Consider the following 27,018-nt stretch of genomic DNA (forward strand, 5'->3'; position numbering starts at 1 on the left):
GAGGATAGTTTAAGAGATCTCTGGGACAACATCAAGCATAACAATATTCACCTCATAGGGGTACCAGAAGGAGAAGAGAGAAAGCAAGGGGTTGAGAACCTATTTGAAGAAATAATGACTGAAAACTTTCATAACCTGGTGAAGGAAATAGACATAAAAGCCCAGGAAGAACAGAGTGTTTCCAAAAAGATAGAACCAAAGAGGCCCACATCAAGAAACAGCAGAATTAAAATGCCACAGGTTAAAGACAAAGAGAGAATCCTAAAAGCAGCAAGAATAAAGCACTTAGTCACTTACAAGGGAGCCCCCATAAGAACGTCACCTGATTTCTCAACAGAAACTTTGCAGGCCAGAAGGGATTGTCATAAAATAGTCAAAGTGATGAAAAACAAGGACCTACAACCAAGGGTGCTCTACCTAACAAGGCTGTTATTTAAAATCAAAGGACAAATAAAGAGCTTCCCAGACTAGAAAAAGCTAAAGGAGTTCACCACCACCAAACCAGTATTACAAAGAATGTTAGAGGGACTTCTTTAAGATGGAAAAAAAAGATAAAAAATATGAATAATAAAATGGCAATGACTACTTATTTATTAGCAATTGCTTTTAATGTAAGTGGATTAAACGTTCCAGTCAAAAACATGGGATGGTTGAATGGATAAGAAAACAAGACCTTTACATATGCTGCCTACAAGAGACTCACTTCAAATTGAAAGACACACACACACTAAAAATGAAGGTATGGAAAAAATTATTTTGTGAAAATGGAAATGAACAAACAAAAAAAGCTGGGGTAGCAATACTTATCACAGACAAAACAGACTTTAAAACAAAGGCTATAACAAGAGACAAAGAAGGACCCAGTAATCCCATTTCCTGATATTTATCCAAAGAAACCCAAACGCTACTTTGAGGTGACATGTGCATCCATATGTTCACTGCAGCACTGTTTACAATGGCCAAGATGTGGAGGCAGCCTGGGTATGCACTGATGGATCAATGGATAAAGAGGAGGTTGTACATATATACAGTGGAATATTGCTCAGCATGGATGGGAATGGGTTCTTGCCAACTGTGGAGGCATGGATGGACCTGGAGGGTACTGTGTTGAAGTGTAAGATGAGAAAGACAGATGCAATGTCATTTCACTTATATGTGGAATCTAAAGAACAAAATAAACAAACAAAACAGAAACATACTCATAGATACAGAGAACATTTTGATGGTTGCCAGATGGAAGCAAGGTTGGGGTGGAGGGAAAAAAGGGGAAAGGATTAAGAAGTACAAATTGGTTGTTACAAGGTAGTCATGGGAATGTAGGGTATAGCATAAGAATTATAGTCAATAATGTGATAACTACATATGATGTCAGATGGGTACTAGATTTATCTGGGTGACAGATGGGAGGGTCGTCGGGGGGGCAGGGTGAAAAAGGGGACGGGATTAAGAAGTACAAATTGGTAGTTACACAATTGTCATGGGGATATAAAGTAAAGCATAGGGAATATAGTCAATAATATGGTAATAACTATGTATAGTGCCAGGTGGGTCCTAGACTAGTCAAGAGGATCACTTCTTAAATTATACAAATGTATAATCATTATGCTGTACTCTTGAAATTAATATAAAATAATATTGAATGTCAACTGTAACTGAAAAATTAAAAAGCGGGGAAAGGTGAAAGGTAATAAGTGGTCCAAATTTCCAGGTATAAAACAAGTAAGTCATGGGGATGTAATACACAGCATGGGGAATATAGTCAATAATATTATAATAGCATAGTACATTGTCAGATGGTTGCTGGACTTATGATCACTTCTTTACGTATATAAATGTTGAATAACCATTGTGTACACCTGAAACTAATATAACATTGTATGCTAACTATATTTTTAATGAAAATCTTAAAAGAGAGAGAGAGAGAGAATTCTTTCCTAATCACCTTATCAATGTAGCCCCTCAGACCTTCAGCACCTCCAGTAGCTCTTTATCATACTATCCTGTATTATGTTCTTCATGGCACTCATCAATATGTGAAATTTTCTTACTCATTTCATGGTTGTTGTTTGTTACCCTCCACCAGAATACAAGTGCCACAAGAACAGGAATCTTATCTATTTTGTTCACCATTATAGCCTTAGCACCTAAAACAGTTTTTAATATATAGTCAGTGTTAAATAAATATTTGTTCAATGAACATATTGAACATTTAAACTTCTGACCATTCATCTATAGTTTGTTTGGATGTTGTTCATATTGACAATAAAGAAACCAACCCTAGTATCTTAAACTGGGTTTCTTAGGAAGCAGACTCTGAAACTGAGATTAGCATATAGGAAGTTTATTAGGGAGTACTCCAGGGATCAATGCCAGTGGGAGGGAAGGGAAGAAAGAATTTGGCAGGGAGAAAACGTTGGTTGTGACAGTCCCCCAGAAGGCCTACATGAATCCCAATAGGAACCCCAAAGCTAGGATAGCCCTTCCGGCTTGATCCAGATTGTGGCGTGTTGGACCAGGACTTATAACTCCCGTAATGATGGGTCATCAGACACAGGCTACCCTGGGGAGGAGGTGTGCCATGGGGACCACTCACAGAGGCGGCCACCGCAGTAGGTCTCAGAACTTCAATTAGCACTCGTCATCAACCTCCTCTACTAGCCATCTTCTACCCTCACCCTCAGCCAGCACCTTTAGTGCTCCTGGTCGCTTACCTCGTAGTATGACCCAGGCCTGCAACGTTGAAGGGTCTGCGTCCCGGCTCACCATGCTGTTTTCAGGCTGTAGCTGCAACACTTGTCTATTTACTATCAAAAGTGCACAAAAGAGTCCCAAAAGATGCTCAAATGAATTACCTAAGTGGAAAACATACTTTTTGTCCCAGTTGTGTAACCACAGCATTCACTCCTCCTAGAGACCAGGGCCAATTACTTCTGCCAGGATAATGATTCCTCTTCTTGCCGTCGTCCCTTGGCATGAGGAACTTAAACAGCCCAGTTGGCAGCCATGGTGGAAATATTCCCTTTTAGGAACCAAGATGTTCAGAACCCGGAGTTTCTGGAATGGGAAGCACAAATTCCGAAAACGGATCATTAGAAGTGAAGGAAAGTGAAAGCACTCCTGCTTCCACCTTGATTCCCAGACGTATGTATTCTACCTTTTGGGGAAACAGCACCATGTAAAGTCCATTTATTTAGAACGTGCACTGCATATGGAAGAGGCATGCCATCTTCACAAGGTATTGTTTCTGAGCCAGTTCTATCAGGCTATTGGCTTCTGGGTATTTTAGTATGAACAGTGGATCTCATGGTCATATGTCATGTGCCTGTTCCAGCACTTTCTTTAATGTTAAGTGGGTCCTTTTGTCTGATATAATAGTATGTGAAATTTCATGTGCTACATGCTATAGGCTACAAGCATTCTATATGCTCTTGGATAATGGTACTGGCTGAGGCCCTGTGGACAAAAAGAGCAAATCCATACTTAGAATGTGTGTTCATTCTTGTGATAATGAATGGCTACCCCTTCAGGGTAGATGGTATCCAATGTAGTTAACTTGACACCAAGCGGTTTTCTATTGCTGCTTAGAACAAATTACTACATATTTAGGAGATTGTATCTTTGAGAGATTGTGTTATATTGGGCACTTACTGCTTCCTGTTGCTAACAGGGTGGACATTCAGTGGTGGCAGTAGCTAGAACAGCCTTGTAAGTGGTACTCACAATGCGGCCTTCACATGCAGCTTCCATCCCAGCTACCATGTGAACTCCATCCATGTGACTCTCATGCAAGCATTGGAAGTGGCTGATGACAGAGTCTGGCTTGTATCAACTGCATGGTATGTGGTTTTTCAGTGACTCTGCTAGGATGGATGCTCCCTGATGGTCACTAATATGTGAAATAACGATCTTCACCCTCTATGCCCACTTCCATATGTTCATCCACATGGCTTTACCCTAGTGTTCATTGTCCCTTAGCTAGCCAGCACTGCCCTTGAATCCCTGTGTATTCTATTGTCAGGCCACCTCTCTTTCTATGTAAAGTGGCGGACCAGGCGGGAGAAGTTCCCCTTGTTACTATCTTTCAAGACCATGCTGAATGGGGCACCAGTGCAGCCATTGTCCATTTCTAGCTTACACCAACAAATCATGTTGAGCCATTTGTGCATCAAGCTCAGGCTTTTTCCTCGTACATCAACTGATTATCAAGGATCCTCGCGTGCAGTAAGAGATGTGATCTGATCAGTAGTGTACTGGCAAATATTTAACAACCAGTTTTCCGAAAAGAAGAAAAAAATATCTGATTTGTACTATTAGCTAACTTTCCTGGTGTAAATACTTCCACCATGGTCAATTTTAAACTACCAATGTGATGTCAATATTCCTGAAGGTTTAGCAATGAGCTCTCATGAGCTGGTGCAGACTGGCTCCAGCACACCACCAGAGCTGACGGAGAGGAGTTGTGACACAACAGTGGTGGATGATAGGAGCTACCTGCATGATACCTGCTCTTGCAGCTTGCTCGTGCCTCTGGTCTAATGATGTTCAATCCTAGATGTACCTCTTCCATCTGGGCCCACCCCACCTTACGGCATGGAGAGTATGATAGAACATAGGTCATAGGGGTAGTTCTAATGTCATAGTCAGTTGATGATCCATGGTGAGGCACTTGTCTCTAGCAGGTCCTGGGAGTATTCCAAGAGCTGTTTTTTGAAAGGTGTTTAATTCTGTGTTGTGGTTAGTATAGCTCTGAACCCTGTGGATCTACATTGTGATTCTCCTGTTGGAGCTTGCATAAAATCCACATGTCGTCTTTTTCTACCACTGATACCTCCAATACTATAGGGTCTGCTGAGCTGTGTGGTCCAAGAAGCCAGCTGCTGGCCCTACAGCCTGGACCTATTGCAGAGTCCTTTCCTGCCACTGAAAAATAGCATCCTTCTGTTTCACTTGGTATGTGAGCTGGAGCAGTACTTCTGGTAATATATTGCTTCCAGAACCTAATGATGCCTATCTGACAGGACTGTGCTGCCTTGCTCATGATGGATGCTATAAGATGCAGTAATTTCTCCTTTACTTTGGAGGGGCTCTCCCAATATCACTGGACTCTAAAAATTACTTTTGAATCTTTTAAGGTTTACCTCTCTTAAGAGTGCATGTGAATTACCAAGGCCTCCAACTTCCCAGCGACTTCTTATTCATTTAGTCCAGCTAGCATGAGGTCGTCAAATTATTGGACCAGTGTTATATTCTGTGCAATGTACAACTGGTCCATGTCTCTTCAGACAATGTTGTGAAAGAGGACACCAGAGTTGACATAGCTCTGGGGCAATGGAAACTGTTGCATGTTCCAAAGGAATGTGAATTGTTTCTGATTCTCATTTTGAAAGGCATAGAGAAAGGGTTGATTTGTCAGCTCATCGGCCATATGTCATGTACCTGAGTCCACGCTAATCTGTTCTAGCAAAGACAAGACACATAACACAGCAGACAGTCCGTTGCCATCCTTCAGGGTCTGTCTGGATTTTGTAAAGGCCAGATTGGTACATTAAATGGAGGTAAGATGAGGTCCACTGCCATGCATCTTTTAGGTCGTTAAGGGAGGCAACCATTTCTATCTTTTTTCTCTCACTTTTTTTTTTATGTGGTAAAATATATATAACATAAAGTTTACCATTTTAGCCATTTTTAAGTATATAGCTCAGTGGTATTAAGTACATTCATATTGTTGTACAACCACCATCACCATTCATCTCCAGAACTCTCAGCATCTCATTTCACTCAGCATAATGTCTTTATGGTTCATCTATGTCAGATATTCATTCCTTATTAAGGTTAACTAATATTCCATTGTATGTATATATCACATATTCTTTATTCATCTGTCATTGGACAGTTGGGTTGTTTCAACATTTTGGCTATTGTGGGTAATGCTGTTATGAACACAGGTGTACAGATATCTGTTCAAGTTCCTGTTTCAATTCTTTTGGATTCCCCAAAGTGGAATTGCTGAATCATATGGTAATTCTATATTTATTTTGTTTTTGAGGACTTATCATACAGCTATACCACTTTATGTTTCCAAAAGCAATGCACACAGGTTCCAATTTCTCCATATGCTTGTCAACACTTAACATTATGCGTGTTTTCTGTAATAGCTATCCTAACGGGTGACAAAGCGTTCTCTCACTGTGGTTTTGATTTGCATTTCTCTAATGAATAGTGTCTTTTCATGAGCATAGTGGCTATACGATATATCTTCTTTGGAGAAATGCCAATTCAAATCCTTTACCCATTTTTTAAGTGAGTTGTTTGCTTTTTGTTGTTTCCCTAAGTTGGTTTTGAAACTGTTTAATATTCATTGCATTTGTTCTTTATTTCTTTTTTCACTTCTTTTTCTTCTTTCTCTGGTTTTAATTGAGCATTTTATATGATTCCTTCTTATCTCCTTTCTTAACACATCAATTATACTTTAAAAATCTTAGCGGTTGCCTTAGTTTTCAATATACATTTTAACTTACCTAAATCCAGCTTAAATAACACTGTACTACTTCATATGTATAGTACAGGTAACTTATAACAGAATATTTCCAATTCTTCTCTCCCATCCATCCCTCAAGACATTGTTGTCATTCATTTCACTTATCTATTGCTATAATCACCCAATACACCACTACTATTATTACTTTAAACAAGTTGTTATCTGTTAGATTCATTAAGAATACAAAAAATAAAAGGTAATTAAGAATTACCTTTTTTATTCCTTCTCCAAAGCTCTTCCTTTCTTTATGTAGATCTGAGTTTCTGACCTATATCATTTTCTTTTCCCTTCAGAACCTCTTTTAATATTCTTGCAAGGCATTCTTCATTTCTGTTAGTGTTTTGAATTTCTAACATTTGCTTCTGATTCTTTTTTAGAGTTTCCATCTCTCTACTTATATTAACCATCTTCATTTGTACCTTATCTACGTTTTCCATTAGAGCCCTTAGCATATTAACCATAGTTATTTCACATTCTCTGTCCAATTCCAATTCCACATTGATTGGAATTTGGATTGAAATCTGTGTCATATCTGAGTCTGGTTCTACTACTTGCTTTGTCTCTTTTTCTGTTTTTTGTTTGTTTTTTGACATGCCTTGTAATTTTTTGTTGAAAGCCTGCAGAATGTATTGGGTAATAGGAACTGAAGTCAACCGTAGGCCTTTAGCATGAGGTTTTATGTTAATCCAGCCAGAAGTTGGGCTGTTTGGTGTTTGCTGTAGCTGTAGGTGCAAGAGGTTTTAAATTCCTCTGGTGTCCTTGTTTAGTCTTCCTTATTGAGGATGGGCTTCCCTAGGAATTCTTCCTCAGTTGGAGCCTGCATCTTGTAGGTCTTTTTCAGCTGTAACCCACTGTTATTGTACTGGATGCCTGTTGGTGTGGTGGTAAGGAGTAAGGAGGGAAAGTGTTCTACAATTTTATGATTGAAGCTCAGTCTTTTAATGGGCCTGTGTTCCTGAGCGGTGACCTTTACAAGCTCAGCTTTTTTTCCCCCTTAGGTGAGACAAGAAGGCTAGAAGGGGCTAGAGTGGGAGAAATGCCCAGGTAGGACAGGATCTGGTAGTCTCTTCTCGTCGAAAACCAGCCCCTATTATGGAGAATGTACTGGGCATATTCCCCTATCTCTCCCAGAGCCACAAGCATATCTTTCTTGGCGTTTTACTGGGAAAACTTGGTGGTATCCTGGAGGTAAAACCCATAAGAATGAGGGAGCCCCCGCACCCCTCACAACTGAGGCCCACAGGAGTTTCTCGCTCTCTAGGTAGTCCAGACTCAGCTTTAGATTGGTCAAGATACCATTTGAGTATTCCAACCAGCTTATGGATCCAGTGGATTTGCTCCAGGTAAGCAAATGTTTGCTGTCACTCTTTGAACTTGCCTGTCTCTCCAGACTTCAGGGTGAGAGCCTACCCTGCAAACTCAATTTTCTAAGGGCTCCAAGGAAAGCCATTGGTTTTCAGTTTGTTCAGCTTTTTCTTCTAAGAATGTAAGTGATAACTTCTAAACTTGACATGCTTGGAGGTATAAGTAGAAACTCCTCCCCACGTTTTTTATGTAGTATCTTGGTTGGAGTGGAGAGGGGGACAGTTCATAAGCTTCTACTTGGCATTTCCCGCTATGATAGTTCTTACCTCTTGCAGGCCAAGAATTCAACATGAGGGTTGTGCCAACAACTAAGAGTGTCTATTCTAAGTGTACATTTATAGATTGGGGACATGACAAATGGGTGGGTTTGAGAACCCAGGAAAACTACTATGAACTATGAACTGGACCTGAACCAGATCTTCGTTAGACGCTCCCATTGGCCCCCATTCTAACAGGGAGCTCATAACGACACTTTGAGTCTATCAGTATCAATGTCCGTTCAGATTCCGTATCCAATTGTCCTTGAAATGTTTGAATATTCTCTTTCCCCCAGTGTATGGTTACCTAAAAGAATGGCTATGGATCACTTGGAGAAAGGACTTGGGGAATTATTACTGTGCACACCGTGACGTTATGTGTTGTAGTCCTTGCTCCGTGTGGCTTTTACCTTAATCAATGTACTCCAGCTCCCAAAACTGGTGGTAGAACCAAAACTAAAATTAAGTCACTTATGTTGGGGACAAAATGGAGTTGGCTAATGTGGGTTCATTAAAGAAAAACAAAACTTAACCTTACCTAAGTTGCAGGAATTTACAGTTCTTTTCAGATATAAGCAGAGGACTTCAGCCAATTTCCAATGTCAAGTCTGTTCATGCATCTTTGGACTTTCATGTTCCTCTGACTCAGCTACCCTGATCCAAATAAGGAAGGAGACCACTGGGTAACCAATCAACTAAAAAGCCAAGTAACTTCTGCATTTGCCGCCATAAAAACCTTTTACTAGTCTGTGAGCAACTCAGAACTCATTGCTCCAGTAGCCTTGGGTTTCCCAACTTATAGGTCAAAACCCTTGCAATAAACTCATCTTTCTGCTTTGTTGTACTCAGTGTGCAGAGTTTGGTTTTTGACATGGCGCAAGTCTAGAAACTCGACAAGTTTTCACTGGGGCAACTGCCTCAACCGTTTGATCATCCATTCTTGACTTATTTTGGTTGTTCAGATCGAGGACTTCCTTTGACGATTGCCCATCTATTTTGCTCTAGATACCTTGTCCTATTTACCATCTCTACTACCTTGTAGCATCCACCTGGCTTCTGATGTTGAAATGCCACCGTGTTACTTCTGTTACAGGCTCCTTTCATCTTTATTACTCTCAGGGAGCTCAGGTCTGAAATGGCATCTTCTACCTTCATCCCTGAACTATGGAGAGAACTACCACTGAATTTCTGAATGCTGTTGACGCCTCCCTTACCAGAAAATTCTTTATGGATTCAGTAAGTGGTATATCCTCTGAACTTTCCTGTGGAATATATTTCTCTGCTGGGTTTTCCAACTTTGTGGAAGTATTTTCACTCTAACACATTCACTTCTTTCAGCTATTTAACCCCCTTTTACACTGTGATGCACAGCAGTTCTGGCACTTCTATCTTGGTGACTGGCATTGCTTTTTCCACGCTTCTAGATGACATCCTGTGTGTTTACACCATTGCCTGGAGTTCTTGTGTATGTTAAATCCTGTATCCTGGAAGAGTACTCCCAAACTGATAAAATTTCCCTTATCTAACTTTATGTTCCATCTCCCTCCTCCCTTCTTTATCCAGAACCTTCAGAATTCCAACCCATGCATACTTTCCTGGCTCCTGCTGGTACCTATTGGTTAGATCCTACAGCTTCTTTGGGGTAATTTTCCAATACTATCAGCCCTAAGATGTCCCTGGAATATTCTATGTTGTGACTTAATCCTAATTATTGCCTACTGGTCAGCAGGATAGGTAGGGGTATATCTTGAGGGAGGTGCATATTATCTCTCAGAGAGTAGGCTTCTGATCATCTCACAAGGAAGGAGAATTAGCTTTTAATAGGGAAGAGTGGGGCATTTTGACAAACTCACCAGGTTGAAGGGAATTTAGGAATTCAAGATTTTTCAGGTCTGTCAACCTAAATGTCCCCCTCCCAGGTGTCAGAGGTGTACCCTTTCTCAACGAGGGTCCTAACCTTGACATATCATGCCTATCTAAGTGGAAAATTTAATCCTCATTGTAAGTTTCCACTTGGCCTAATGAAACTGTTATATTTAAGTCCTGGGATTGGTCATCATTTTTCTTTGTCTTCACACTGAAGGAGATGAGAACCTGTTTATTTGCTCCTAGAAGGTCTTCTGGCTTTCACACTTAATTTTGAATTGCAGGTTAATCACTCTCGGCCTTTCATTATCTCTCTCCAAAGTATCAAGTCCACTTAGCAATAATCAATCAAATTCCGATGTTCTTATAGTTATTATTTCCTCCATACTTTGACAACAGTGCATGCTCTTTCCCAGTACACCACTGGTGAAATTTTAACAATTGCCCTGCAATTGGCAATTATGTGATAACTATGTTCTACCTTCCATCACTAAGTCATTGCCAGCCACCAATGCGTGGCCAGCTCCAAAATCCAATCATAGACTCTGCTTTCTTGGGCCATTCCTAGCACCAAATCTTTTCAGTCGGGTTCCATGAAAAGTAGACGTTGAGAAAGGACTAGTGCACAGGAAGTTTATTAAGGAGTATTTAAGATCAACACCAGTGAAAGGAAAAAGATGAAAGTAGGCTTAGGGGAAAAAACTGGGCTCTGATGCTGTAGGGGGGCTGGTAGATGGCTCTTCTTTATTCTAGGGACCATTCGCTCTGAAAATCTAGAATGGATCACTTAGACCCAGAACTCTGCCCTTCCTCAGAGGGAGTGTGAACATCCTGGCAGATTCTGGCCCGTTGTTCTCCTTATAGATTCCAGAAGGGCCTCTATCCTTTGGTAAATATGGCCACTTCAGTTACAACACAACTGGTTAGTTTTCTAGGGATATACACCAAGCCCAAAGAGAAAGTCTCTTCATCTTGATTTCAGTTCCTCTTTATCAAGTCTCCTTGCACATTTATGAGAGGCTGATGCCTCTAAGGGTAGAGCACTTCTTCAGGTGGAATTCTAACCTTTTCCCTCATTTTTTGTCCAAAATTTTGGAGTACTTTATAGTTGCCCTCAAACTGGGAACCTAGATATCTGGGACTGGAGTAGTGAAGAGTCAAATCTGGATTTTAATTCTGACTTTGACACCAATTGGCTGTGTGAACTTGGGCATGACCTAGGGGCTCATTTGTAAAATGAGCTAAGAAGAGAAAATCAGCTGGAAACTCTTTTCCAGGTTTACAATTCAGTGATTATGCAACATGACCTCTGACAAGTCAATATACTCCTACCATGTTTCCCTTAAAATAAGACCGGGTCTTATATCAATTTTTGCTCCAAAAGACGCATTAGGGCTTATGTTCAGGGGATGTCATCCTGACAAATCATGTTAGGGCTTATTTTCCGATTAGGTCTTCTTTTTGGGGAAACACGGTAACATACATTTAGGGTAAAAGTTGTACAGACAATTTTATAAATGAAGGTATTCGCCTTTCTTTGTACTGATTTTGTAATGTGGATTAGGTACAAAAATAAAAACCCTCTTTATCAGCTGCAGTATTGAGGTTGTATTTAACCTTAGCGATTGCAGTTCTGAGGATTTGATAAGACCCTGGTTATGGTCTTGCAGGGAATCCAAACATCCATTTCATGAACTACATAGGTCACCCAGCTTGGATTGGTCCACAGATCTTTCTTTTATGTATTTCTTCTGGGAATGAATGCAACTGAGCAAGCAGACAGTCTGGGGTAGACAGCCATTAAAGTGCTAAGAGTCATCTTACCTTAACGATTGTCTAGGACTTTAGGGACAGCACAAATGGCTGTGTGACTTCTTAACTTCCCTCTGCTTTAGGGTCCACATCTATAAAATGACACCTACCTTGCAGGGTGACCGTAAGAGTCAGGGTAGAAGTAGGGTTAACACTGTGGAAGTTTGTAACAGGCACACAGGAAGACAAAAAGCTAATTATGTTCTTACTGTCAGCAATTTTCTCTATTCCACATTAAAAAAACATCAATAGGTTGAGAACATACAGTCCATACTGGGTAAAAAAAAAAAAAAAAGAAGAAGAAGGGCAAAATGGATTATGGCAAGTTGACATTTTTCTCATTTCAGTTTCTTCACCGAAACTGAGTGGTTAGTGGCTTCAAGTTCTAGAACTGGAGTTACAAAATAGTTACCATAGATTCCAATCCTGGCTCTGCCCCTTATCAGCCATATGATCTGGGTTTCTCAAACTCCCTGGGTCTCAGACTCCCCTAATGCCAGGGTAATACAGATGGACAGGATTTCCTACCTAGAGCTGATCTGTCACCTCGCTCAATGTCTTCACATCAGAGAAGGGCGTGAGACTACATGGGGACAGCCGACTGAGCAGCCGCTCGAATGGCCTAAAGCACCAGGAAGAGAGCAGAGGCCGGCGGGAAGGAAATTGGGCGGATCTGGAGTTCCCGCCTCCGATGCGTGCGCGCTCACCACGCACGCACAGCACGCTGCGGGAGCGCGCACGCCGGCCCAGCCCTCGTCGCCGCCGCCATTTTATCTCCTGGTTCCGGCCGCACCGTGGAGGCTGTGGTAGCGGGAGGGGTGGGGGTCCTCCAGAGTTAAGTGGCTGTTGTCGACTGCGCCGATTAGGCCGCCAGTTTCTCTTTTTTCCTTCCTTCATAACCGCCCGCTCGAAGAGTCCGAAGATGTCCAAGCGGCACCGGTTGGATCTGGGGGAGGATTACCCCTCCGGCAAGAAGCGTGCGGGGACCGATGGGTAAGCCAGGCCCGGGGCGCGAGGCAGAGGCTCGGGCTTTGTTGGGGTCCCGGCGGGAAGCGGACCAAGGCCGTGTTGGCCAAGCGGGGCCTGGAGCCCGGCCCTTTGTTTCCCTTTAGGCTGGGTTCATTGGCGGGTTGCGAGAGCGGCGCCACTCCCGGGGTTCGGCTGGGCAAGGGCGCGGGCAGAGGTGTTGCGCGGCCGCCGCCGGGCCCAGTCGGGAGGGTGGAGAGGCCTGTCGTGGCCACGAGGGCGCCTCCCCGGACCCTGCCAAACAAGAGTCACTTCGAGGGGAGCGGGCGGGAGGAGACCGCGGACCTCGTGGCCTGGGTTCCCGGGTAAGGCCTGGAGCCGGGGGAGGGGATGGGGGAGGGCGCGGCCGGAGTATTCGCTTCCAAGGGCACCAGGTACTTCCCAGGCTGAGGGGCCGCGGAGAGGGCCTTGGGGGCGGGTGGGTGCCCCGCTGGGGGAAGGGAGCAGGGCGGAAAGTGAGAGACACGCGTGGATTCTTCTTTTTGACTGGGATGGGGGTGGCGGGAGTTGAATGAAGCGTGCAGACGAGGAGTTGTCGGGGGCAGGGAGGATAGAAGGCCTGCCGGGAGAAAGGAAAACGTGGACTACACCTGATGGGCAGGGAGGCTGGTGGTTTGGAGCCGCTGAGTTTATACTTTCGCGGGAGAGCGCGTGCCTCGGTCCATTCAAAGACTTCAAAGTAGATACTAGGCAAACTTCCGCTCCCTGCCTGTGCTCCCGCCATCTCCTTTATTTCCTGCTTTGGCTAAAACTGGTTATGGGGCATTCCTGGGACAGGAGTTAAAAGGCATTTTTTTTTTTTTTTCCAATAAGCTCTTGATTTCTACCCTCCTCCCGCCTTCCTTCATAACCAGTTTTTGCAACAAGAAGACCCTTTTCAAAAAAATATTTTTAGTATTTATGGCAAAATATCGCCCGTGGGGAGGTTGAGAGTTGAAATGGAGTGGTGGTGTCTCAGATTCCTTTCCCTTAGCGTTCATTAAAGGTACAGATGAATAGACTTAAGCAGTTGCATCAAAATCATTTCTTGTCCAGTGTGTTTTCATTCCTGAAGTACAGAGTTTTACTCGGATAATTTAGGCATTTTTACCGTTTTATTGTGTGTGCACGTGTTCAGAATCACGGTGCCAAATCATCTTTATAGCTTTTGTGAACTTTTTTTTCATCCCAAGTCCATTTGCATTGGTTTCCAGGTATCTGTCTGGCGTATAAACCAGGGTAGGGTGTACTTTTTGATCCCTTCCCATAGATTGAATATGGAAAGCAGAAATAGGTAACGTTTTAATCTTGTAAAATTTTTAGTTTACAATGTTAGACTTTAGTTTTCTCTCTTTTTAGGTTGTCTCCTCTTCCCTCCCTCCCCACACCCTCAGCAAAACTTTAGCACATTAGAGCTCCTTGTCTCAGACTGTTTAGAGCTGCAAGTGACTTTAAAAGAGAGTATAATCAGCTCCACTGAAGGGATGAGAAAGGGAGACCCAGAGTTGTTAAGGTGGCTTGTGCAACCTTAACCCAGTTCACAGCTGGATTTAGAACCTTGATCTTTTCATTTGCACTCTTAGCCTCTTGCTTTTTCTACTACAGTACAGACTATGACTGTAGTTAAGAGTCATGACAGCCTATTTTAATGACATTTATGGGTCACTAAAGTAGGGGACTCTTGGTTCCTGTGAAGCAAAGATAAATTGCTTGTCATCTGGGTAAAATGCAACTGATGTCTCTCATAAGAGTTCAGATTGTAACAAAGTACACTAGGAGGGAATGAATTCATTTATTCATATTTGTGGGTGTGCACCATTTAAATACATTTTTTGGGATTAGTGGTCCCATGGGTTCCCTTTCTCTTGCAAAACTGATACCCTTAGTAAAAAATGTGGACTTCATATGTCTGACATCTACCTGTAGTAAAGTCCAAGTTCTGAGATAATTCTGGGGGGGGCATTTATATACTCATTTCTGTGTCACCTGAATGTCATTTCTCAGAACTAATTTTCTTTAACTGAGCTTACAACATTTTAGTGCTTGCGTTCCCCCTGCCCCCCGCCCCCATATTTTATAATTTGAAAGTCTCTTTTCACTGACATGCAGTTTTGCAGATTTTTTTAAGCCTTGACAGTTAGCAAGTGGCTTTATTTGAGAGGGTAGGCTTGTCTTGTGAACTTCATTGCCAAACACGGCTGTACCATTTCCCCAATACTGAGAAGGGAAAATAATTTAGTGGGAGATTTCACTCAGTTTCAAGTTCCCACACTATGTATAGTTTTATTTACTCCTGGTATATTTTAGTTTTGGGGTCAGGTGGAGAAGTTGAAGGTTTCTGTTGCAAACTGATGATATTCCTTTTCCATCGTCCCACAAAAATTTCTATATAAAATTATGCAAAAGACAGCTACTTGTTGAAGTATGGAAAAAACTTTTTGAAAATAGAAACATTTTTTACTTTGATCTTAGTTTCTGGTTAATTCCTGATAAGTGCTTTTCCTATTAATTGTGGAAATGTAAAACAAATACACTGATACAATAACATGTAGAATATAGTGGTACCTCCGTTTTCAAACGTAATCCGTTCCGGATGACCGAGTTCTGAAACGTTCAAAAACCTAGGTACCACTGTATGTAACTGTGTTCCCAAAACTATTTAGGTGCTTTGTATGTATAAGTACATTTTCACTACAATTCCTGTGATATAGGTGAGGTTAAGTAACTTGCCCTGGGGAACACAAGAATGTCCATATACATGAAGATATAAACAAAAAGGCAAAAAAATTCCATGAAATTTTCATCCCTATCTTTAATCCTTTGATGAACTTTTTAAAAGGTTTTTGAATATTTGTTCACACATAATGAACTATAATATCGTGTTTCCCCGAAAATAAGACCTAGCCAGACAATCAGCTCTAATGCGTCTTTTGGAACAAAAATTAATACGAGACCCGGTCTTATTTTACTATAAGACTTATAGTAAAATAGTAAAGACTTATTAAGACTTAAAATAGTATAAGACTTATAGTCGTATAATAGTAAAGACCTGGTAAAGTACAAGCCGCAATTTAAGACCCGGTAAAGACCGGGTCTTATATGAATTTTTGCTCCAAAAGACGCTTTAGAGCTGATTGTCCGGCTAGGCTTACATTCGGGGAAATATGGTATGTAATGCCAGTGGGATTTTTTGGTGTGTTTTCTGCTTTGATTTTTAGTCACTCAAATATGTAATAAACTGTAGAATAGGTACACATTATCCTTTTCATTGGCTGTATAGTATTCCACTTATAAAGGGCTATTAAAGCTTAACCAATTTCCTGTTCGGTGATGCTTTGGTAGTGTCCCAGTCTTCGTTATTTTATAAATGAAAAGTGGTGAACATCGTATGTGTACATATTTGCACATTTATAGTCTTAAGAGAAGTTCCTGGGAATGAGATTACCAGATGTAAAGCAGTGCTTATTTTAAATATTCTGATTTTGATTTTGATGACCAGTTTACATTTTAATTAGCAGTACTTCAGTTTCTGTTATTCCGTGTGGAATTTTAACATGGTGGTGTAAATTTTTCAAAACCTTGAATGATAAGCAATATGTATTGGTCATTTACTATGTTCCAGCACTACACATATTAACTCATTTTAATTCTTGAAATATTCCACACGACATATGAGTAGCCACATTTCATAGTTGAGGAAAAAATAACTGGTCATATAGTTAGCTTAAGTGCTGAGCTAGGATCGAGCTGCGACAGTATAGAACCATGTGTTCAACTCATATTGTGTCTCTACCTGCCAGGTTATGGCTAAGTGATTATAAAGCACTACTTTGATAGTTTTTAAGCATTATACCTCAAATAGAAAATATTCATAACAGTAAAACTTCTTTATAATAAAAGTGCCTGTTTAAAAGAAGAAAGCATGCATATGCACAGCAGCCTACACATATTTATGAAGCAATGGCTTTGAACTCCCCTTAACTGACCCTTAAGTTTTATTTTCCCTCCCCCAATAGACAGTTTGAATCATAGGCATTTTGAAGTGACTGAATTTGCCTTCTGCATCCTTCCTGTTGCTTATTATTATAATCTGAGAATAGTATTTTTCACTTTGCAGATTAGTAAATTGCGGCATGTACCTTACCAATGGTTATGCAATTCAGTGCTAATTTTACTCTTATATCACAGTTACTCCCATTCATGGTCAGCAGTTAATCTTTGTGTCTTCAGAATGTGTTTTATGCTTCCTATGCTGTGATTATTTTTGATAATGAAGTTTCTGATGCAGTTGGCCCTTGAAAAACATCTTTGTTAGTGCAAGTATTACTGTAACAAAGCAAGTTGATTCATGCTTTACTTTGTCCATCACTCCATCCCCCATATTTTATAACGTTACAGTGTTTCCCCGAAAAGAAGACCTAGCCGGACAATCAACTCTAATGCGGACAATCAACTCTAATGCGTCTTTTGGAGCAAAAATTAATATAAGACCCGGTCTTATTTTACTATAAGACCGGATATAATATAATATATTAATGTAATATGATAGTATCGGGTCTTACATTAATTTTTCCTTCAAAAGATGCATTAGAGCTGATTGTCCGGCTAGGTCTTATTTTCGGGGAAACACGGTAAGTGCCATATGTTAAGTGCCTGGTGCTGTGCTAGAAGTATAGGAATTCATTAAACTTTATGGTTGTCGTCTCCTCCCCCCCACCACCACCACCCCACACACACACACACACACACCTCCCTGCCACAGTAGAATACTAGAAACATGAATTCTTTTTATTTAGATCAGGTGTTTTTTTAAAGGTTTTTTTATGTTCTAAGATCCTTAAGATGTCCAGTGTTTGAGCCATTAATGGCTACAGTGCTTTTCACTTTGCTGGGCATATTCCTGTCTACCCAGTTACAGACTGTTCTTCATTCACCTTTGGGGGCAATGTAAAATACTTTTTAATTAATGAGCACCTTAGACCAGCAGCAGAATGAGAGAAGCAAAGAAAGGATGGTTGAAGGCATATTTCAAAGATAGGCCAGGAAGCTCAAGTTTTGAATCAATTGTGAGACTTCATTTTGTATGTTTGTTAGGTTATCCTTTGGGTTCTTTTTGCCTTTGATTTCCTTTCTCTTTATGCCAGATAGCTGAGAGGCTTCCATCCTAGCTTGTATGTCTTGTGGGTCTGTAAAAGATGAGCACTTAAGTAAATTCCTATGGAATGGAATTACATATTTTAGGAAAGGACAAGATGAAATGTAATTGGTTAGCTTATCATTTCTGTAATTGGGGAGCCATTCTACCTCATGCTGGGTTTAGCATTTTAGCTGTGTTGTGCCAAGGGGAGTTGTTGCCCAGCTGATGTGCTATTATAGAGACGCAATGGTCTTTCCCACTCTGCTACTGATACTAGGGTGTGGAAAATTTGTATGTCTGTGTGTTAATACGGAGCAATGACATGTTTAGTGGCTTGTATCATAGCTCCATGTTGCCTGACTATTTTCGGGTCTGGGTCCAAACACCTTGTGGCAAGTTGTCTTCTGTAGCACTTGGTCGGAAGTAAACTGACTGGATTAGTAGAATGAATAAACAGATTATTTTAAAATTATTAGTGTATTCGGAATCATCCCTAGTAACTGGAAGTAGGTACTAGAATTGACTAATTAAAATTGACCTAAGTTTAATATAGTGGCCATCTGCATGATTTTAAACAACTTAATAGGATACAATGAAGCTTCTTTTTAATGGGCTGTGTTTCACTTTATAGATGACCACAGTATACATAGGTTACAAAGTACTTCCAGTGTTTTACTTTTGCTATTAAGGGTATCATGCGAGAGTAAACAATGAAAACAAAAGAATAAAAAGTATTTTAATTTTAGTTTTTCTTATAGAGCAGTATATGCTTATTGCACAAAATTGGGAAAGTGTAACTTAAGAAAATTCACCTATAATTCTTTAACTTATGTTTATAATACTATAATGTGAGGTGGAATTGTCTTTGTGTCCAGAAGCAGTGTTCTTGCTCAATTTTGAACGTACTTTCAGTGCAAAAATTAACCTTTTCATATAACTTGAAGGAGAATCTGGGAAAGATGGTATTTCCATCCTTTTTTGCCTGGTTTGGTCCTACCATTATCCCCCTCAATCTTTAACTTCTAAGTAGGAAGGGATTTTTACATGCAGAAGCGTGAGTTGTGTTACGTAATGGTTAAAGGTTATAGAAAGACTGTTCCTTAACAGAATTTGAGGCATCATCAGGGAAGGGAAGGTTGTTTGTGGGTGAGGTATGGAGAATCCTTGTATTTAAGTTCTTTTTCATTCTTTCTGATACTTAATGTATGTAATTCATTGAGTTTTGTATCAGTTTATTTATTTGGTTGTTGAACATTTACTTTGTGAGTGTAATGCTGCTGTGAACATTTTGCATAAGATTCAGAACCTTGAGTGCTAATTATTTTATTTATTTATTTTTAGGAAAGATCGAGATCGTGACCGTGATCGTGAAGATCGGTCTAAAGATCGAGACCGAGAACGTGATAGAGGAGATAGAGAGCGGGAGAGGGAGAAAGAAAAGGAGAAGGAATTGCGAGCTTCCACCAATGCTATGCTTATCAGTGCTGGATTACCACCTTTAAAAGCTTCCCATTCAGCTCACTCAACACACTCTGCACATTCAACACATTCGACACATTCTGCTCATTCAACGCACACTGGACATGCAGGACACACATCACTTCCACAGTGCATTAATCCATTTACCAACTTACCCCATACTCCTCGATACTATGATATTTTAAAGAAACGGCTTCAGCTCCCTGTGTGGGAATACAAAGATAGGTTTACAGATATTCTGGTTAGACATCAGTCCTTCGTACTGGTTGGTGAGACTGGGTCTGGTAAAACAACACAGGTGAGTTATTGTATACCATGGTACATATTTTGTTAATGTTTAAGTTTACTAAATGCTTATTTGATCCTGGTGATCACTCATTATCTGCTGTCTGGTAGGACATCTTGAGGAATAGCTGCTTTGGTATTTAGCACATTTTAGTGACTTACAAAGTGGGAATCCAGTTGGGAGTACCTATTTTCCTGAGTCTATAGGGGGAAATAGCAGTGCTGTTTTTTTCTGGTTTTGTTAACATTCAGGATGGTAAAGTGATGCTCTTCTACCCGCTTTGACTCTGAGGTAGTACAAATTTGTGGGTACAAGGTCTTCCAGTGCTTGGATGGAGAGGTCTGAACCACTGGAGTGATTTTTCTTTTTTCATTGTTTCTTTGTTTTGGTTTATTTGTTTTGTTTTATAATTGTTTTGAACCATGTGGATATTATCTATTCTTTAAAAAATGGAAGAGCTAAATAAATTCTCTTGTGAGTTCCATCAGTCTATAGTTACCCCCTACACACATGCACAGAACTAAACACTACTAGTATCTTGTTAGTAGTATATCTAGGATGTTTTCATGGATGGGCCATTATTTGCTGGGCCCATGTTATAGACATCGGGGCTGCTTCTAATGGTGGTTTTGCATGGACAAATATATCTGGGGGATAAAATTCCCAGAAGTGGAAATTGCTGAGTCAGAGGATTGTTTGTAATTGTGATACATACAACTGAATAGTCTTCTATAGGGAACAGCAGTTTACCTTTCCATGAGCAGGCATGAAAACATATGTGGGAAATTATTAGCATGTACTAAACAAGAATTTTTACGAATCTGATAGGTTAAAAGTGGTATTTTTGTGTAATTTTTAATTTGCATTTACTTGCTATGAGTGAGGTTAACCATATTTTCATATGCTTGAGGGTGACTCATCAGTTAAAAATTTCTTAAAGATTACACAAGTAGCAGTCCCTGGCCATTATAGGAAATTTAGAAAGTTCATGAAAGTGTTGAAATGAATTTAATGATCACTCATCTTACCATGCAGAAATAATTATTAATATATTTCCTGTTGGCCTGTTTTTCATGTTTATGTACCTATAGTACACATTTGTATTTGAGCACACTGCATATACAAGTTTTTCTTATTTTAAGTTACATATGCCACAAATCTATCAATTTGAGTATTTTGTGGAGACATTTTGAAAGCTACAATAGCAATTAAAATAGGAAGCTTTTATTCAAGTCTGAGACTTGAGTACGATTTTTCTTTTTAAATGAAGGAAAACAGTATTGATGTTAGGAACTGAAAACTGTTGATTTCTTTTTATCACCGTATGGAAATTTAAAGATTACATGAAAAGATAGAACTCTAAATATATTAATATCATAGTGTTTAATTATTTCAACTAGTTCATCTCATTTGCATAGTATTAACACCCATTTAATTAGCATTTGGGTAAAGCCTTACACCGTGTACTTGATACATATTTGTTTTTTAATACCCTGCAAGGATGTTGTGAATCACCATTTTACAGATGAGCAAAAGGAGGCTTAGATTTATGAGAATTTAAGAGAGGTTTGGTGGGTTTCTCTGAGTTACATAGATTTAGTTGGGCTCAATATTTAAAACTTTGTCCCTTTGTTTCATAGCCAAAGTTACATTTATTTCGTACTGCTATTCTGTGGTCTTACATGATTAACCTTATTTCAGAGATGAATTTGTTTAGTAGTTAGTGTAGAGGAAGGTTAAGTCAACTCAAAACAAGAGCTTTGTGATTATTTGGATTAATATTTGGGGTGGGGGGGTTTGTGTTTTTATATTTAAGATACTTGGATACTTAGGAGTGCAGGGCATTTGGGAGACTCGAAGGGAAACTGAACAGCTAACTAGTCAATTTCAACCAAATGCTTTTTGGCATACTCTTTAAAAGTATTCAGTCACTTTTTTGGTTGTCTTGTGCTTATCAGAAAAATGAAATCCTCCAAACAGAATCTGAAGTAATGACTTTAAGTTTTTACTGAGACTCAGTAAAGACATTTCACATTGCAATTTTGTATGAACCTGTGGTATCCGTATATAAAAAAACCAAAGTTCAGGGCGGCTGGTTAGCTCAGTTGGTTAGAGCGCGATGCTTGTAACACCAGGGTTGCCTGTTCGATCCCCGCATGGGCCAGTGTGAGCTGCGCCCTCCACAACTAGATTGAAACAACTACAATAGTACCTCGGTTTTCGAACGTCTCCATTGACAAACATTTTGGTTTACACATGCTGTAAATGCAGAAGTAAATGCTTCAGTTTTCGAACATGCTTCGGAAGTTGAATATGTCATGCGACTTCAGCTGAGTGCAAGATCCTGAGGCCTAGCTGTCGGCTGTTTTCAAACGTTTCAGAACTCGAACTGTCTTCTGGAATGGATTACGTTCGAAAACCGAGGTACCACTGTACTTAACTTGGAGCTGATGGGTCCTGGAAAAACACACTTAAAATAAATGAAAGTTTAATAAATAAATAAAATAAAGCTCGTTCAGCCAAGGGATGGCATGAGGAAGGACATAGATTTAAAGAAGGGAAAGCATTATACTCCCTGGACAGAGTGTAGGATGTGTATGAATAGTGAGGTGGGGCAAGTCAGACTAGACCAGTAAGTTGGCCCCTAATATGTCTTACTGTAGGTCAGGAACCATCAGATTTTTAATTGGAGAGGAATTACAAGGATTTTAACAAAATGTCCTGTCTGGTGAGAATGCTGCTGACAGATTATGTAGGAGGTCATAACAAAATTTTGACTCCGTGTAGGTCAGTAGAATGGAGAATAAAGGAGAGATTGGAGTTAGACTGTTTCTGTTACTGAGTGAGGGGCATGGGAGGAATTAGTATTTGGAGGAAGGTGAGAAATCGTTTTGGTTTTGAACTTGTTAAATTTAGGATACCAATAAAATAATTCATTCTTGAAGTGGAGATGACCACTAGGTCAGGTGTGGGGACTATAGTTAGATTGACATTTGTTATAGTATTAGAAGTCAGAAGAATAAAGAAGACCACTCAGGATAAGGTATAAAACAAGACTAGAGGATTGAGGATCAGTTTTCAGGAAGGTGGCCACAAATGGAGGAAGGGAAGAAGCTGAAAGGAAGTGACAGCTTTAAGAAGATCTGATCCCTGGCTTGAACAACCAGTAGCCTGCATATTTCAGCACATACTTGCCTTCTTAATGCTATTCTTAGGAATATGAATAGATGGATTGACTAAGCAATTCTCCAGATACGGTCTGGGAACCCTTGAAACCTTTTCACAGGTCTTGGGATTTTCTTCATTGACTTCAAACAAGACGAAAATATTGCCTCACATTCAAAATAGAAGCAGATGAAAGAATCCAGCTGTATTCTATTAAGTCAGACATTAGAGATAAGCAAAAATGTAAAACAATGTATTCTTGCTTAGTTTTTTTTAGTTTGGAAGATGTAGATATGTTTTTCATAAAAAATGATAGTGTAGAGTGCGTTTTTATTCTTAAGAATTAAATACTTTAACAGTTTTTTAGTTTTAATTTGCTAATATAGTTGTTTGGCATCCTATATTATTTTAAGAGTATAAAGAGTTCCTGAGCTCAAAAGTTTGAAACTGCTGAATTACCCAAAACTGTTCATATTTTGTTTTTCAAGTCGGAGTAAGCTATTTATTTCACTAGAGTGAATTTAAAAAATCTGAACATTCTTGCTTTAAGAATTCTGAATTAATTTTAAATAGTTTTAATTGACCAGTGAATATTTTTATAAATTTCACTTTATTTGGTCTTATAAAGGATATTTTGCCTTTGTGAGAGGCTTGCTGAAATGAAGATAGACAGGGTGCCAAGAAAATGCATACACATTTTAAGAAAGGAAACCTGTATTAAAATTGTAACACTCAATATATACTGATAACAAAGGATGAATACAAGTCACATTTTACTTCTGCAATTACAAGAGGAGCTCAAAGTGGTTACCATCAGCGTCCAGACACTTCTGAGTACGGCGAACTACTGCTTGAGCAACATTGACTAAAGCATCCACTTGTATACATTTTTTTTTGGCACCCCTGGTATATATAGTCTTGCTGGAAAACCATTTGAGCTTTGATCTTTTGGTTTTATAGACCCGGAGAACCATTTCTAGTTGACTACTTTTGTTCATTTAAAATCCTTTAAAGATATGCATTGTTATGTTCTAGAGAAGCAGCATGAGCCCACCCCCTTACAGATGTTTGTCAGTGACAGCACATCCCAGAATTGTAACCTAACTAAAATGTAATAATACAGCAATCAGTATTCTTCAGGTACTGTACAAATTCTGTACCCAAAAAAGCCCCTCAAAATGTCTTTTTTTGTGTTTTTTAAGCATTAGAGTCTGATAGGTTTTTGGAAGCTTTGATGGAGACCCATCATGTCTTTGTGTCAATGTATTCCCGCTTAATGGAATAACCATTTAGATTTTTCCCCACGGTTTTTTCCCAAGTACTACCATTATTTCCCCGAAAATAAGACCTAGCCGGACAATCAGCTCTAATGCGTCTTTTGGAGCAAAAATTGATATAAGACCGGATCTTACAGTATAATAAAATAAGACCCGGTCTTATATAAGACTGTGTCTTACATTAATTTTTACTCCAAAAGACGCATTAGAGCTGATTGCCCGGTTAGGTCTTATTTTCGGGAAAACGCGGTACATGAGTGGAGAAGAACCATGAAATTGGAGGATCTATTAGCTTCTATTGATAATGGGACAGGGAGGAAATGCCGTGTCATCATGGCAGTCAACCAACTTGTGCTTTTGTTGGTGGTTTTTTGCTTCCTTTCCCCTTGGCTGCCCCCTTTCTTCAGGGAAGTGCTGCTTCTCTAAGTCCTATTGAATCTGAGATTACCATTGCTAAAATTGATTTTGATTTTTAATATGATACCTAAGGTGCTGCCATTGTGTGTACCTATTCTTGGGAGAAGGATAGGGGTTAGATTCTGCTGGATTATGAACCAGATTTGAATTCAGTTAAAAGGTAACAGCTTTATAACTACAAACCGATGTGATTTCTGCTTTCACTTACCTTTTGTAACTCAAGTTGTGTAGAAATTTAAGTTACGAGTTTCTTAGAATATTTTTGGAAACTAACCTTTGTTATATAAAGTGGAATTTTTTGTAAGTTGGGTTTTTCCCAGTACTTAGAGAAACAATTAATGGTGGAACGGTTGACACTAGAGCATATTCAGCAAAGCCTCAGCAGACCTATCCCACTCAGGAGTACAGTTAATGTTATGTCAGTGTTACACATGACCCTTTCTTGGCTTGGAGTTGGAGTACTGATGCTATTATAAGTTTGAGTCATAAATAATAATTTGTGGTGTGCCTAAATTGAATTTTTTTCAATTATTAGAATGAGATAAAATGCTTTGTGTTAAATATACCTGACATGCAGGCAGAGTAGAATTAATTTAAATATGAAATTATTTGATAGATTCCACAGTGGTGTGTGGAGTACATGCGATCATTACCAGGACCCAAGAGAGGAGTTGCCTGTACCCAACCGAGGAGAGTGGCTGCAATGAGTGTGGCTCAGAGAGTTGCTGATGAAATGGATGTGATGTTGGGCCAGGAAGTTGGTTACTCCATTCGGTTTGAAGACTGCAGTAGTGCAAAAACCATTCTTAAGTAAGTACTGTCTTTAAAAATAGACACTTTTTCTTTTAATTTTCTGCCACTAGACAGGGAACTTTGCTAGTGGAGTCTCAAGTCGTCCAAATTTAGCATAGTCCAAAGTAGACTTTCTTAGACTTACTAGATGACATTTTAATGTGGATTCGTTTTCTTGTTAGTAATATATATAGCTATTAGTAGGCATTGAAGTTCAAAGGTCAGATTTTAGTTACTTGGTGCAGTATCTTGGGTGAAATGTTATATCATTTAAATGTGATAGAAAAGTAAAGTGACATATCTCAGTAAAGAACAGTTACTTTTTGAAAAAATGATATGTGGGATGGGATACGATTTATTTGGGGAGTGGGTTTTTAATGTTGATTATACAGCTATTATCACATACATGTTATGAGCTAAAAGGAGGAATCTTTTGTTCTGTAATACACTCGTGGAGCCTCCTAAAAGTCCTCACTCTTCATTATAGCATGGCACGCGTGATTAACTACCACATCGAGCTCTTTCTCACTTTTTTAAACTTCCTTGATTTTTAATCTTCATCTTAAAATTGCATTCTGCATAAGTAGTGATATATGTTGCCTGATGGTGATTCTTCTGAAAATCTTTCCCTTTTGTTGCTTCTGTTTCTTTTGTATGTGACATTTCAATTGTTTTTAAAAAATGATTTCTTTGTCATAATGAACTCTTCTCCCTGAGGTTGTTTCTAAAAGACAATTTTGGAACAATATATTACATGGGCAATAACATGAGTCTTTGATGGCAGAAGTATATATAGTGTTACAGAGATAAATGATACATTTTATAGAAATTTTTAATGTATGCAGAAGTAGAATAGTATAATGAACTCCCATGTATTTGTGCATCTTCAACCATGGCCAATCTTGTTTCATCCATATCCCAACCTTTTCCCAACCGTATAATTCGAAAGAAATCCTAGACATCATACACTTTGATCTGATGACAGAAGTATATATAGTGTTATATATAGAAGTATATATAGAAGTATATATTTGTGTATATCTCAAAGATAAGCTTTCAGAAATAAAACTGATATCACAACTTACATTTTTTCTTCATCAAAATTCAAGTTTTGTGATTTTCTCTTGTTTCTTTGATATGTGTCTTTTTTTTTTTTTAGAACTTCAGATTAATGAATTCGGTATCATTTTTAATAGCAGTTGGACTTAAGTGTTTACTTAAATCAGCTCCTCTATGACTATGAGGCATATTTTTGGCTTAAACCTTAATCTTCATTGAATAAACCTTTTTAGTTTAGTGATAATCACATTGATTAGTTGTAATTACAGTGTAATTGATTAAAGAATTATATAAACAAAATCATAGCTTGTGGTTTTATATTTAATTTGCACATAATGTCAAGTACTTGAGGATAATAAAAGACAGACTTTACTTGTTTTTAGGAATAATATTCTGACATTTGATTCACCATACATAGAACTTGATAAGCCACGGTTAAGCAGGGAAAACAGAATTTGGAAATTGGGAGGTGAAAAAAATTGTATGTAGTATTGGGGCTGAGTGTGTGTGTGGTGGTGGTGGTAAGTGGTAGATGTATGTTTATGAAAGATTTTGGTTTAGTT

At 39.2% G+C, this 27,018-nt stretch overlaps 1 protein-coding gene and 1 long non-coding RNA gene across 2 annotated transcripts in view; one reads left to right on the forward strand and one right to left on the reverse strand.

Moving 5' to 3' along the window:
• Positions 1–2,923: 2,923 nt before the first annotated feature.
• Positions 2,924–12,485, reverse strand: LOC141569281 (uncharacterized). The gene is made up of 3 exons (XR_012492785.2): positions 12,367–12,485; positions 8,699–8,814; positions 2,924–3,054 (listed from the first exon to the last, which is right to left on the reverse strand). It is a non-coding gene; the product is annotated as an uncharacterized LOC141569281 (long non-coding RNA).
• Positions 12,486–12,592: 107 nt separating this feature from the next.
• DHX15 (DEAH-box helicase 15) overlaps positions 12,593–27,018 on the forward strand; it is a 52,642-nt gene continuing 38,216 nt past the window's right edge. Inside the window, exons 1-3 of the mRNA XM_019743862.3 lie at positions 12,593–12,831; positions 19,322–19,757; positions 25,221–25,414. Of these exons, the coding sequence (XP_019599421.1) occupies positions 12,761–12,831; positions 19,322–19,757; positions 25,221–25,414 (701 nt within the window). The 5' untranslated portion in view covers positions 12,593–12,760. The remainder of the gene's footprint in view (positions 12,832–19,321; positions 19,758–25,220; positions 25,415–27,018) is intronic.

The sequence above is a fragment of the Rhinolophus sinicus genome, chromosome 1, assembly GCF_057876585.1.
Source record: "Rhinolophus sinicus isolate RSI-liver-muscle chromosome 1, RSI-T2T, whole genome shotgun sequence".
Lineage (NCBI taxonomy): Eukaryota > Metazoa > Chordata > Mammalia > Chiroptera > Rhinolophidae > Rhinolophus > Rhinolophus sinicus.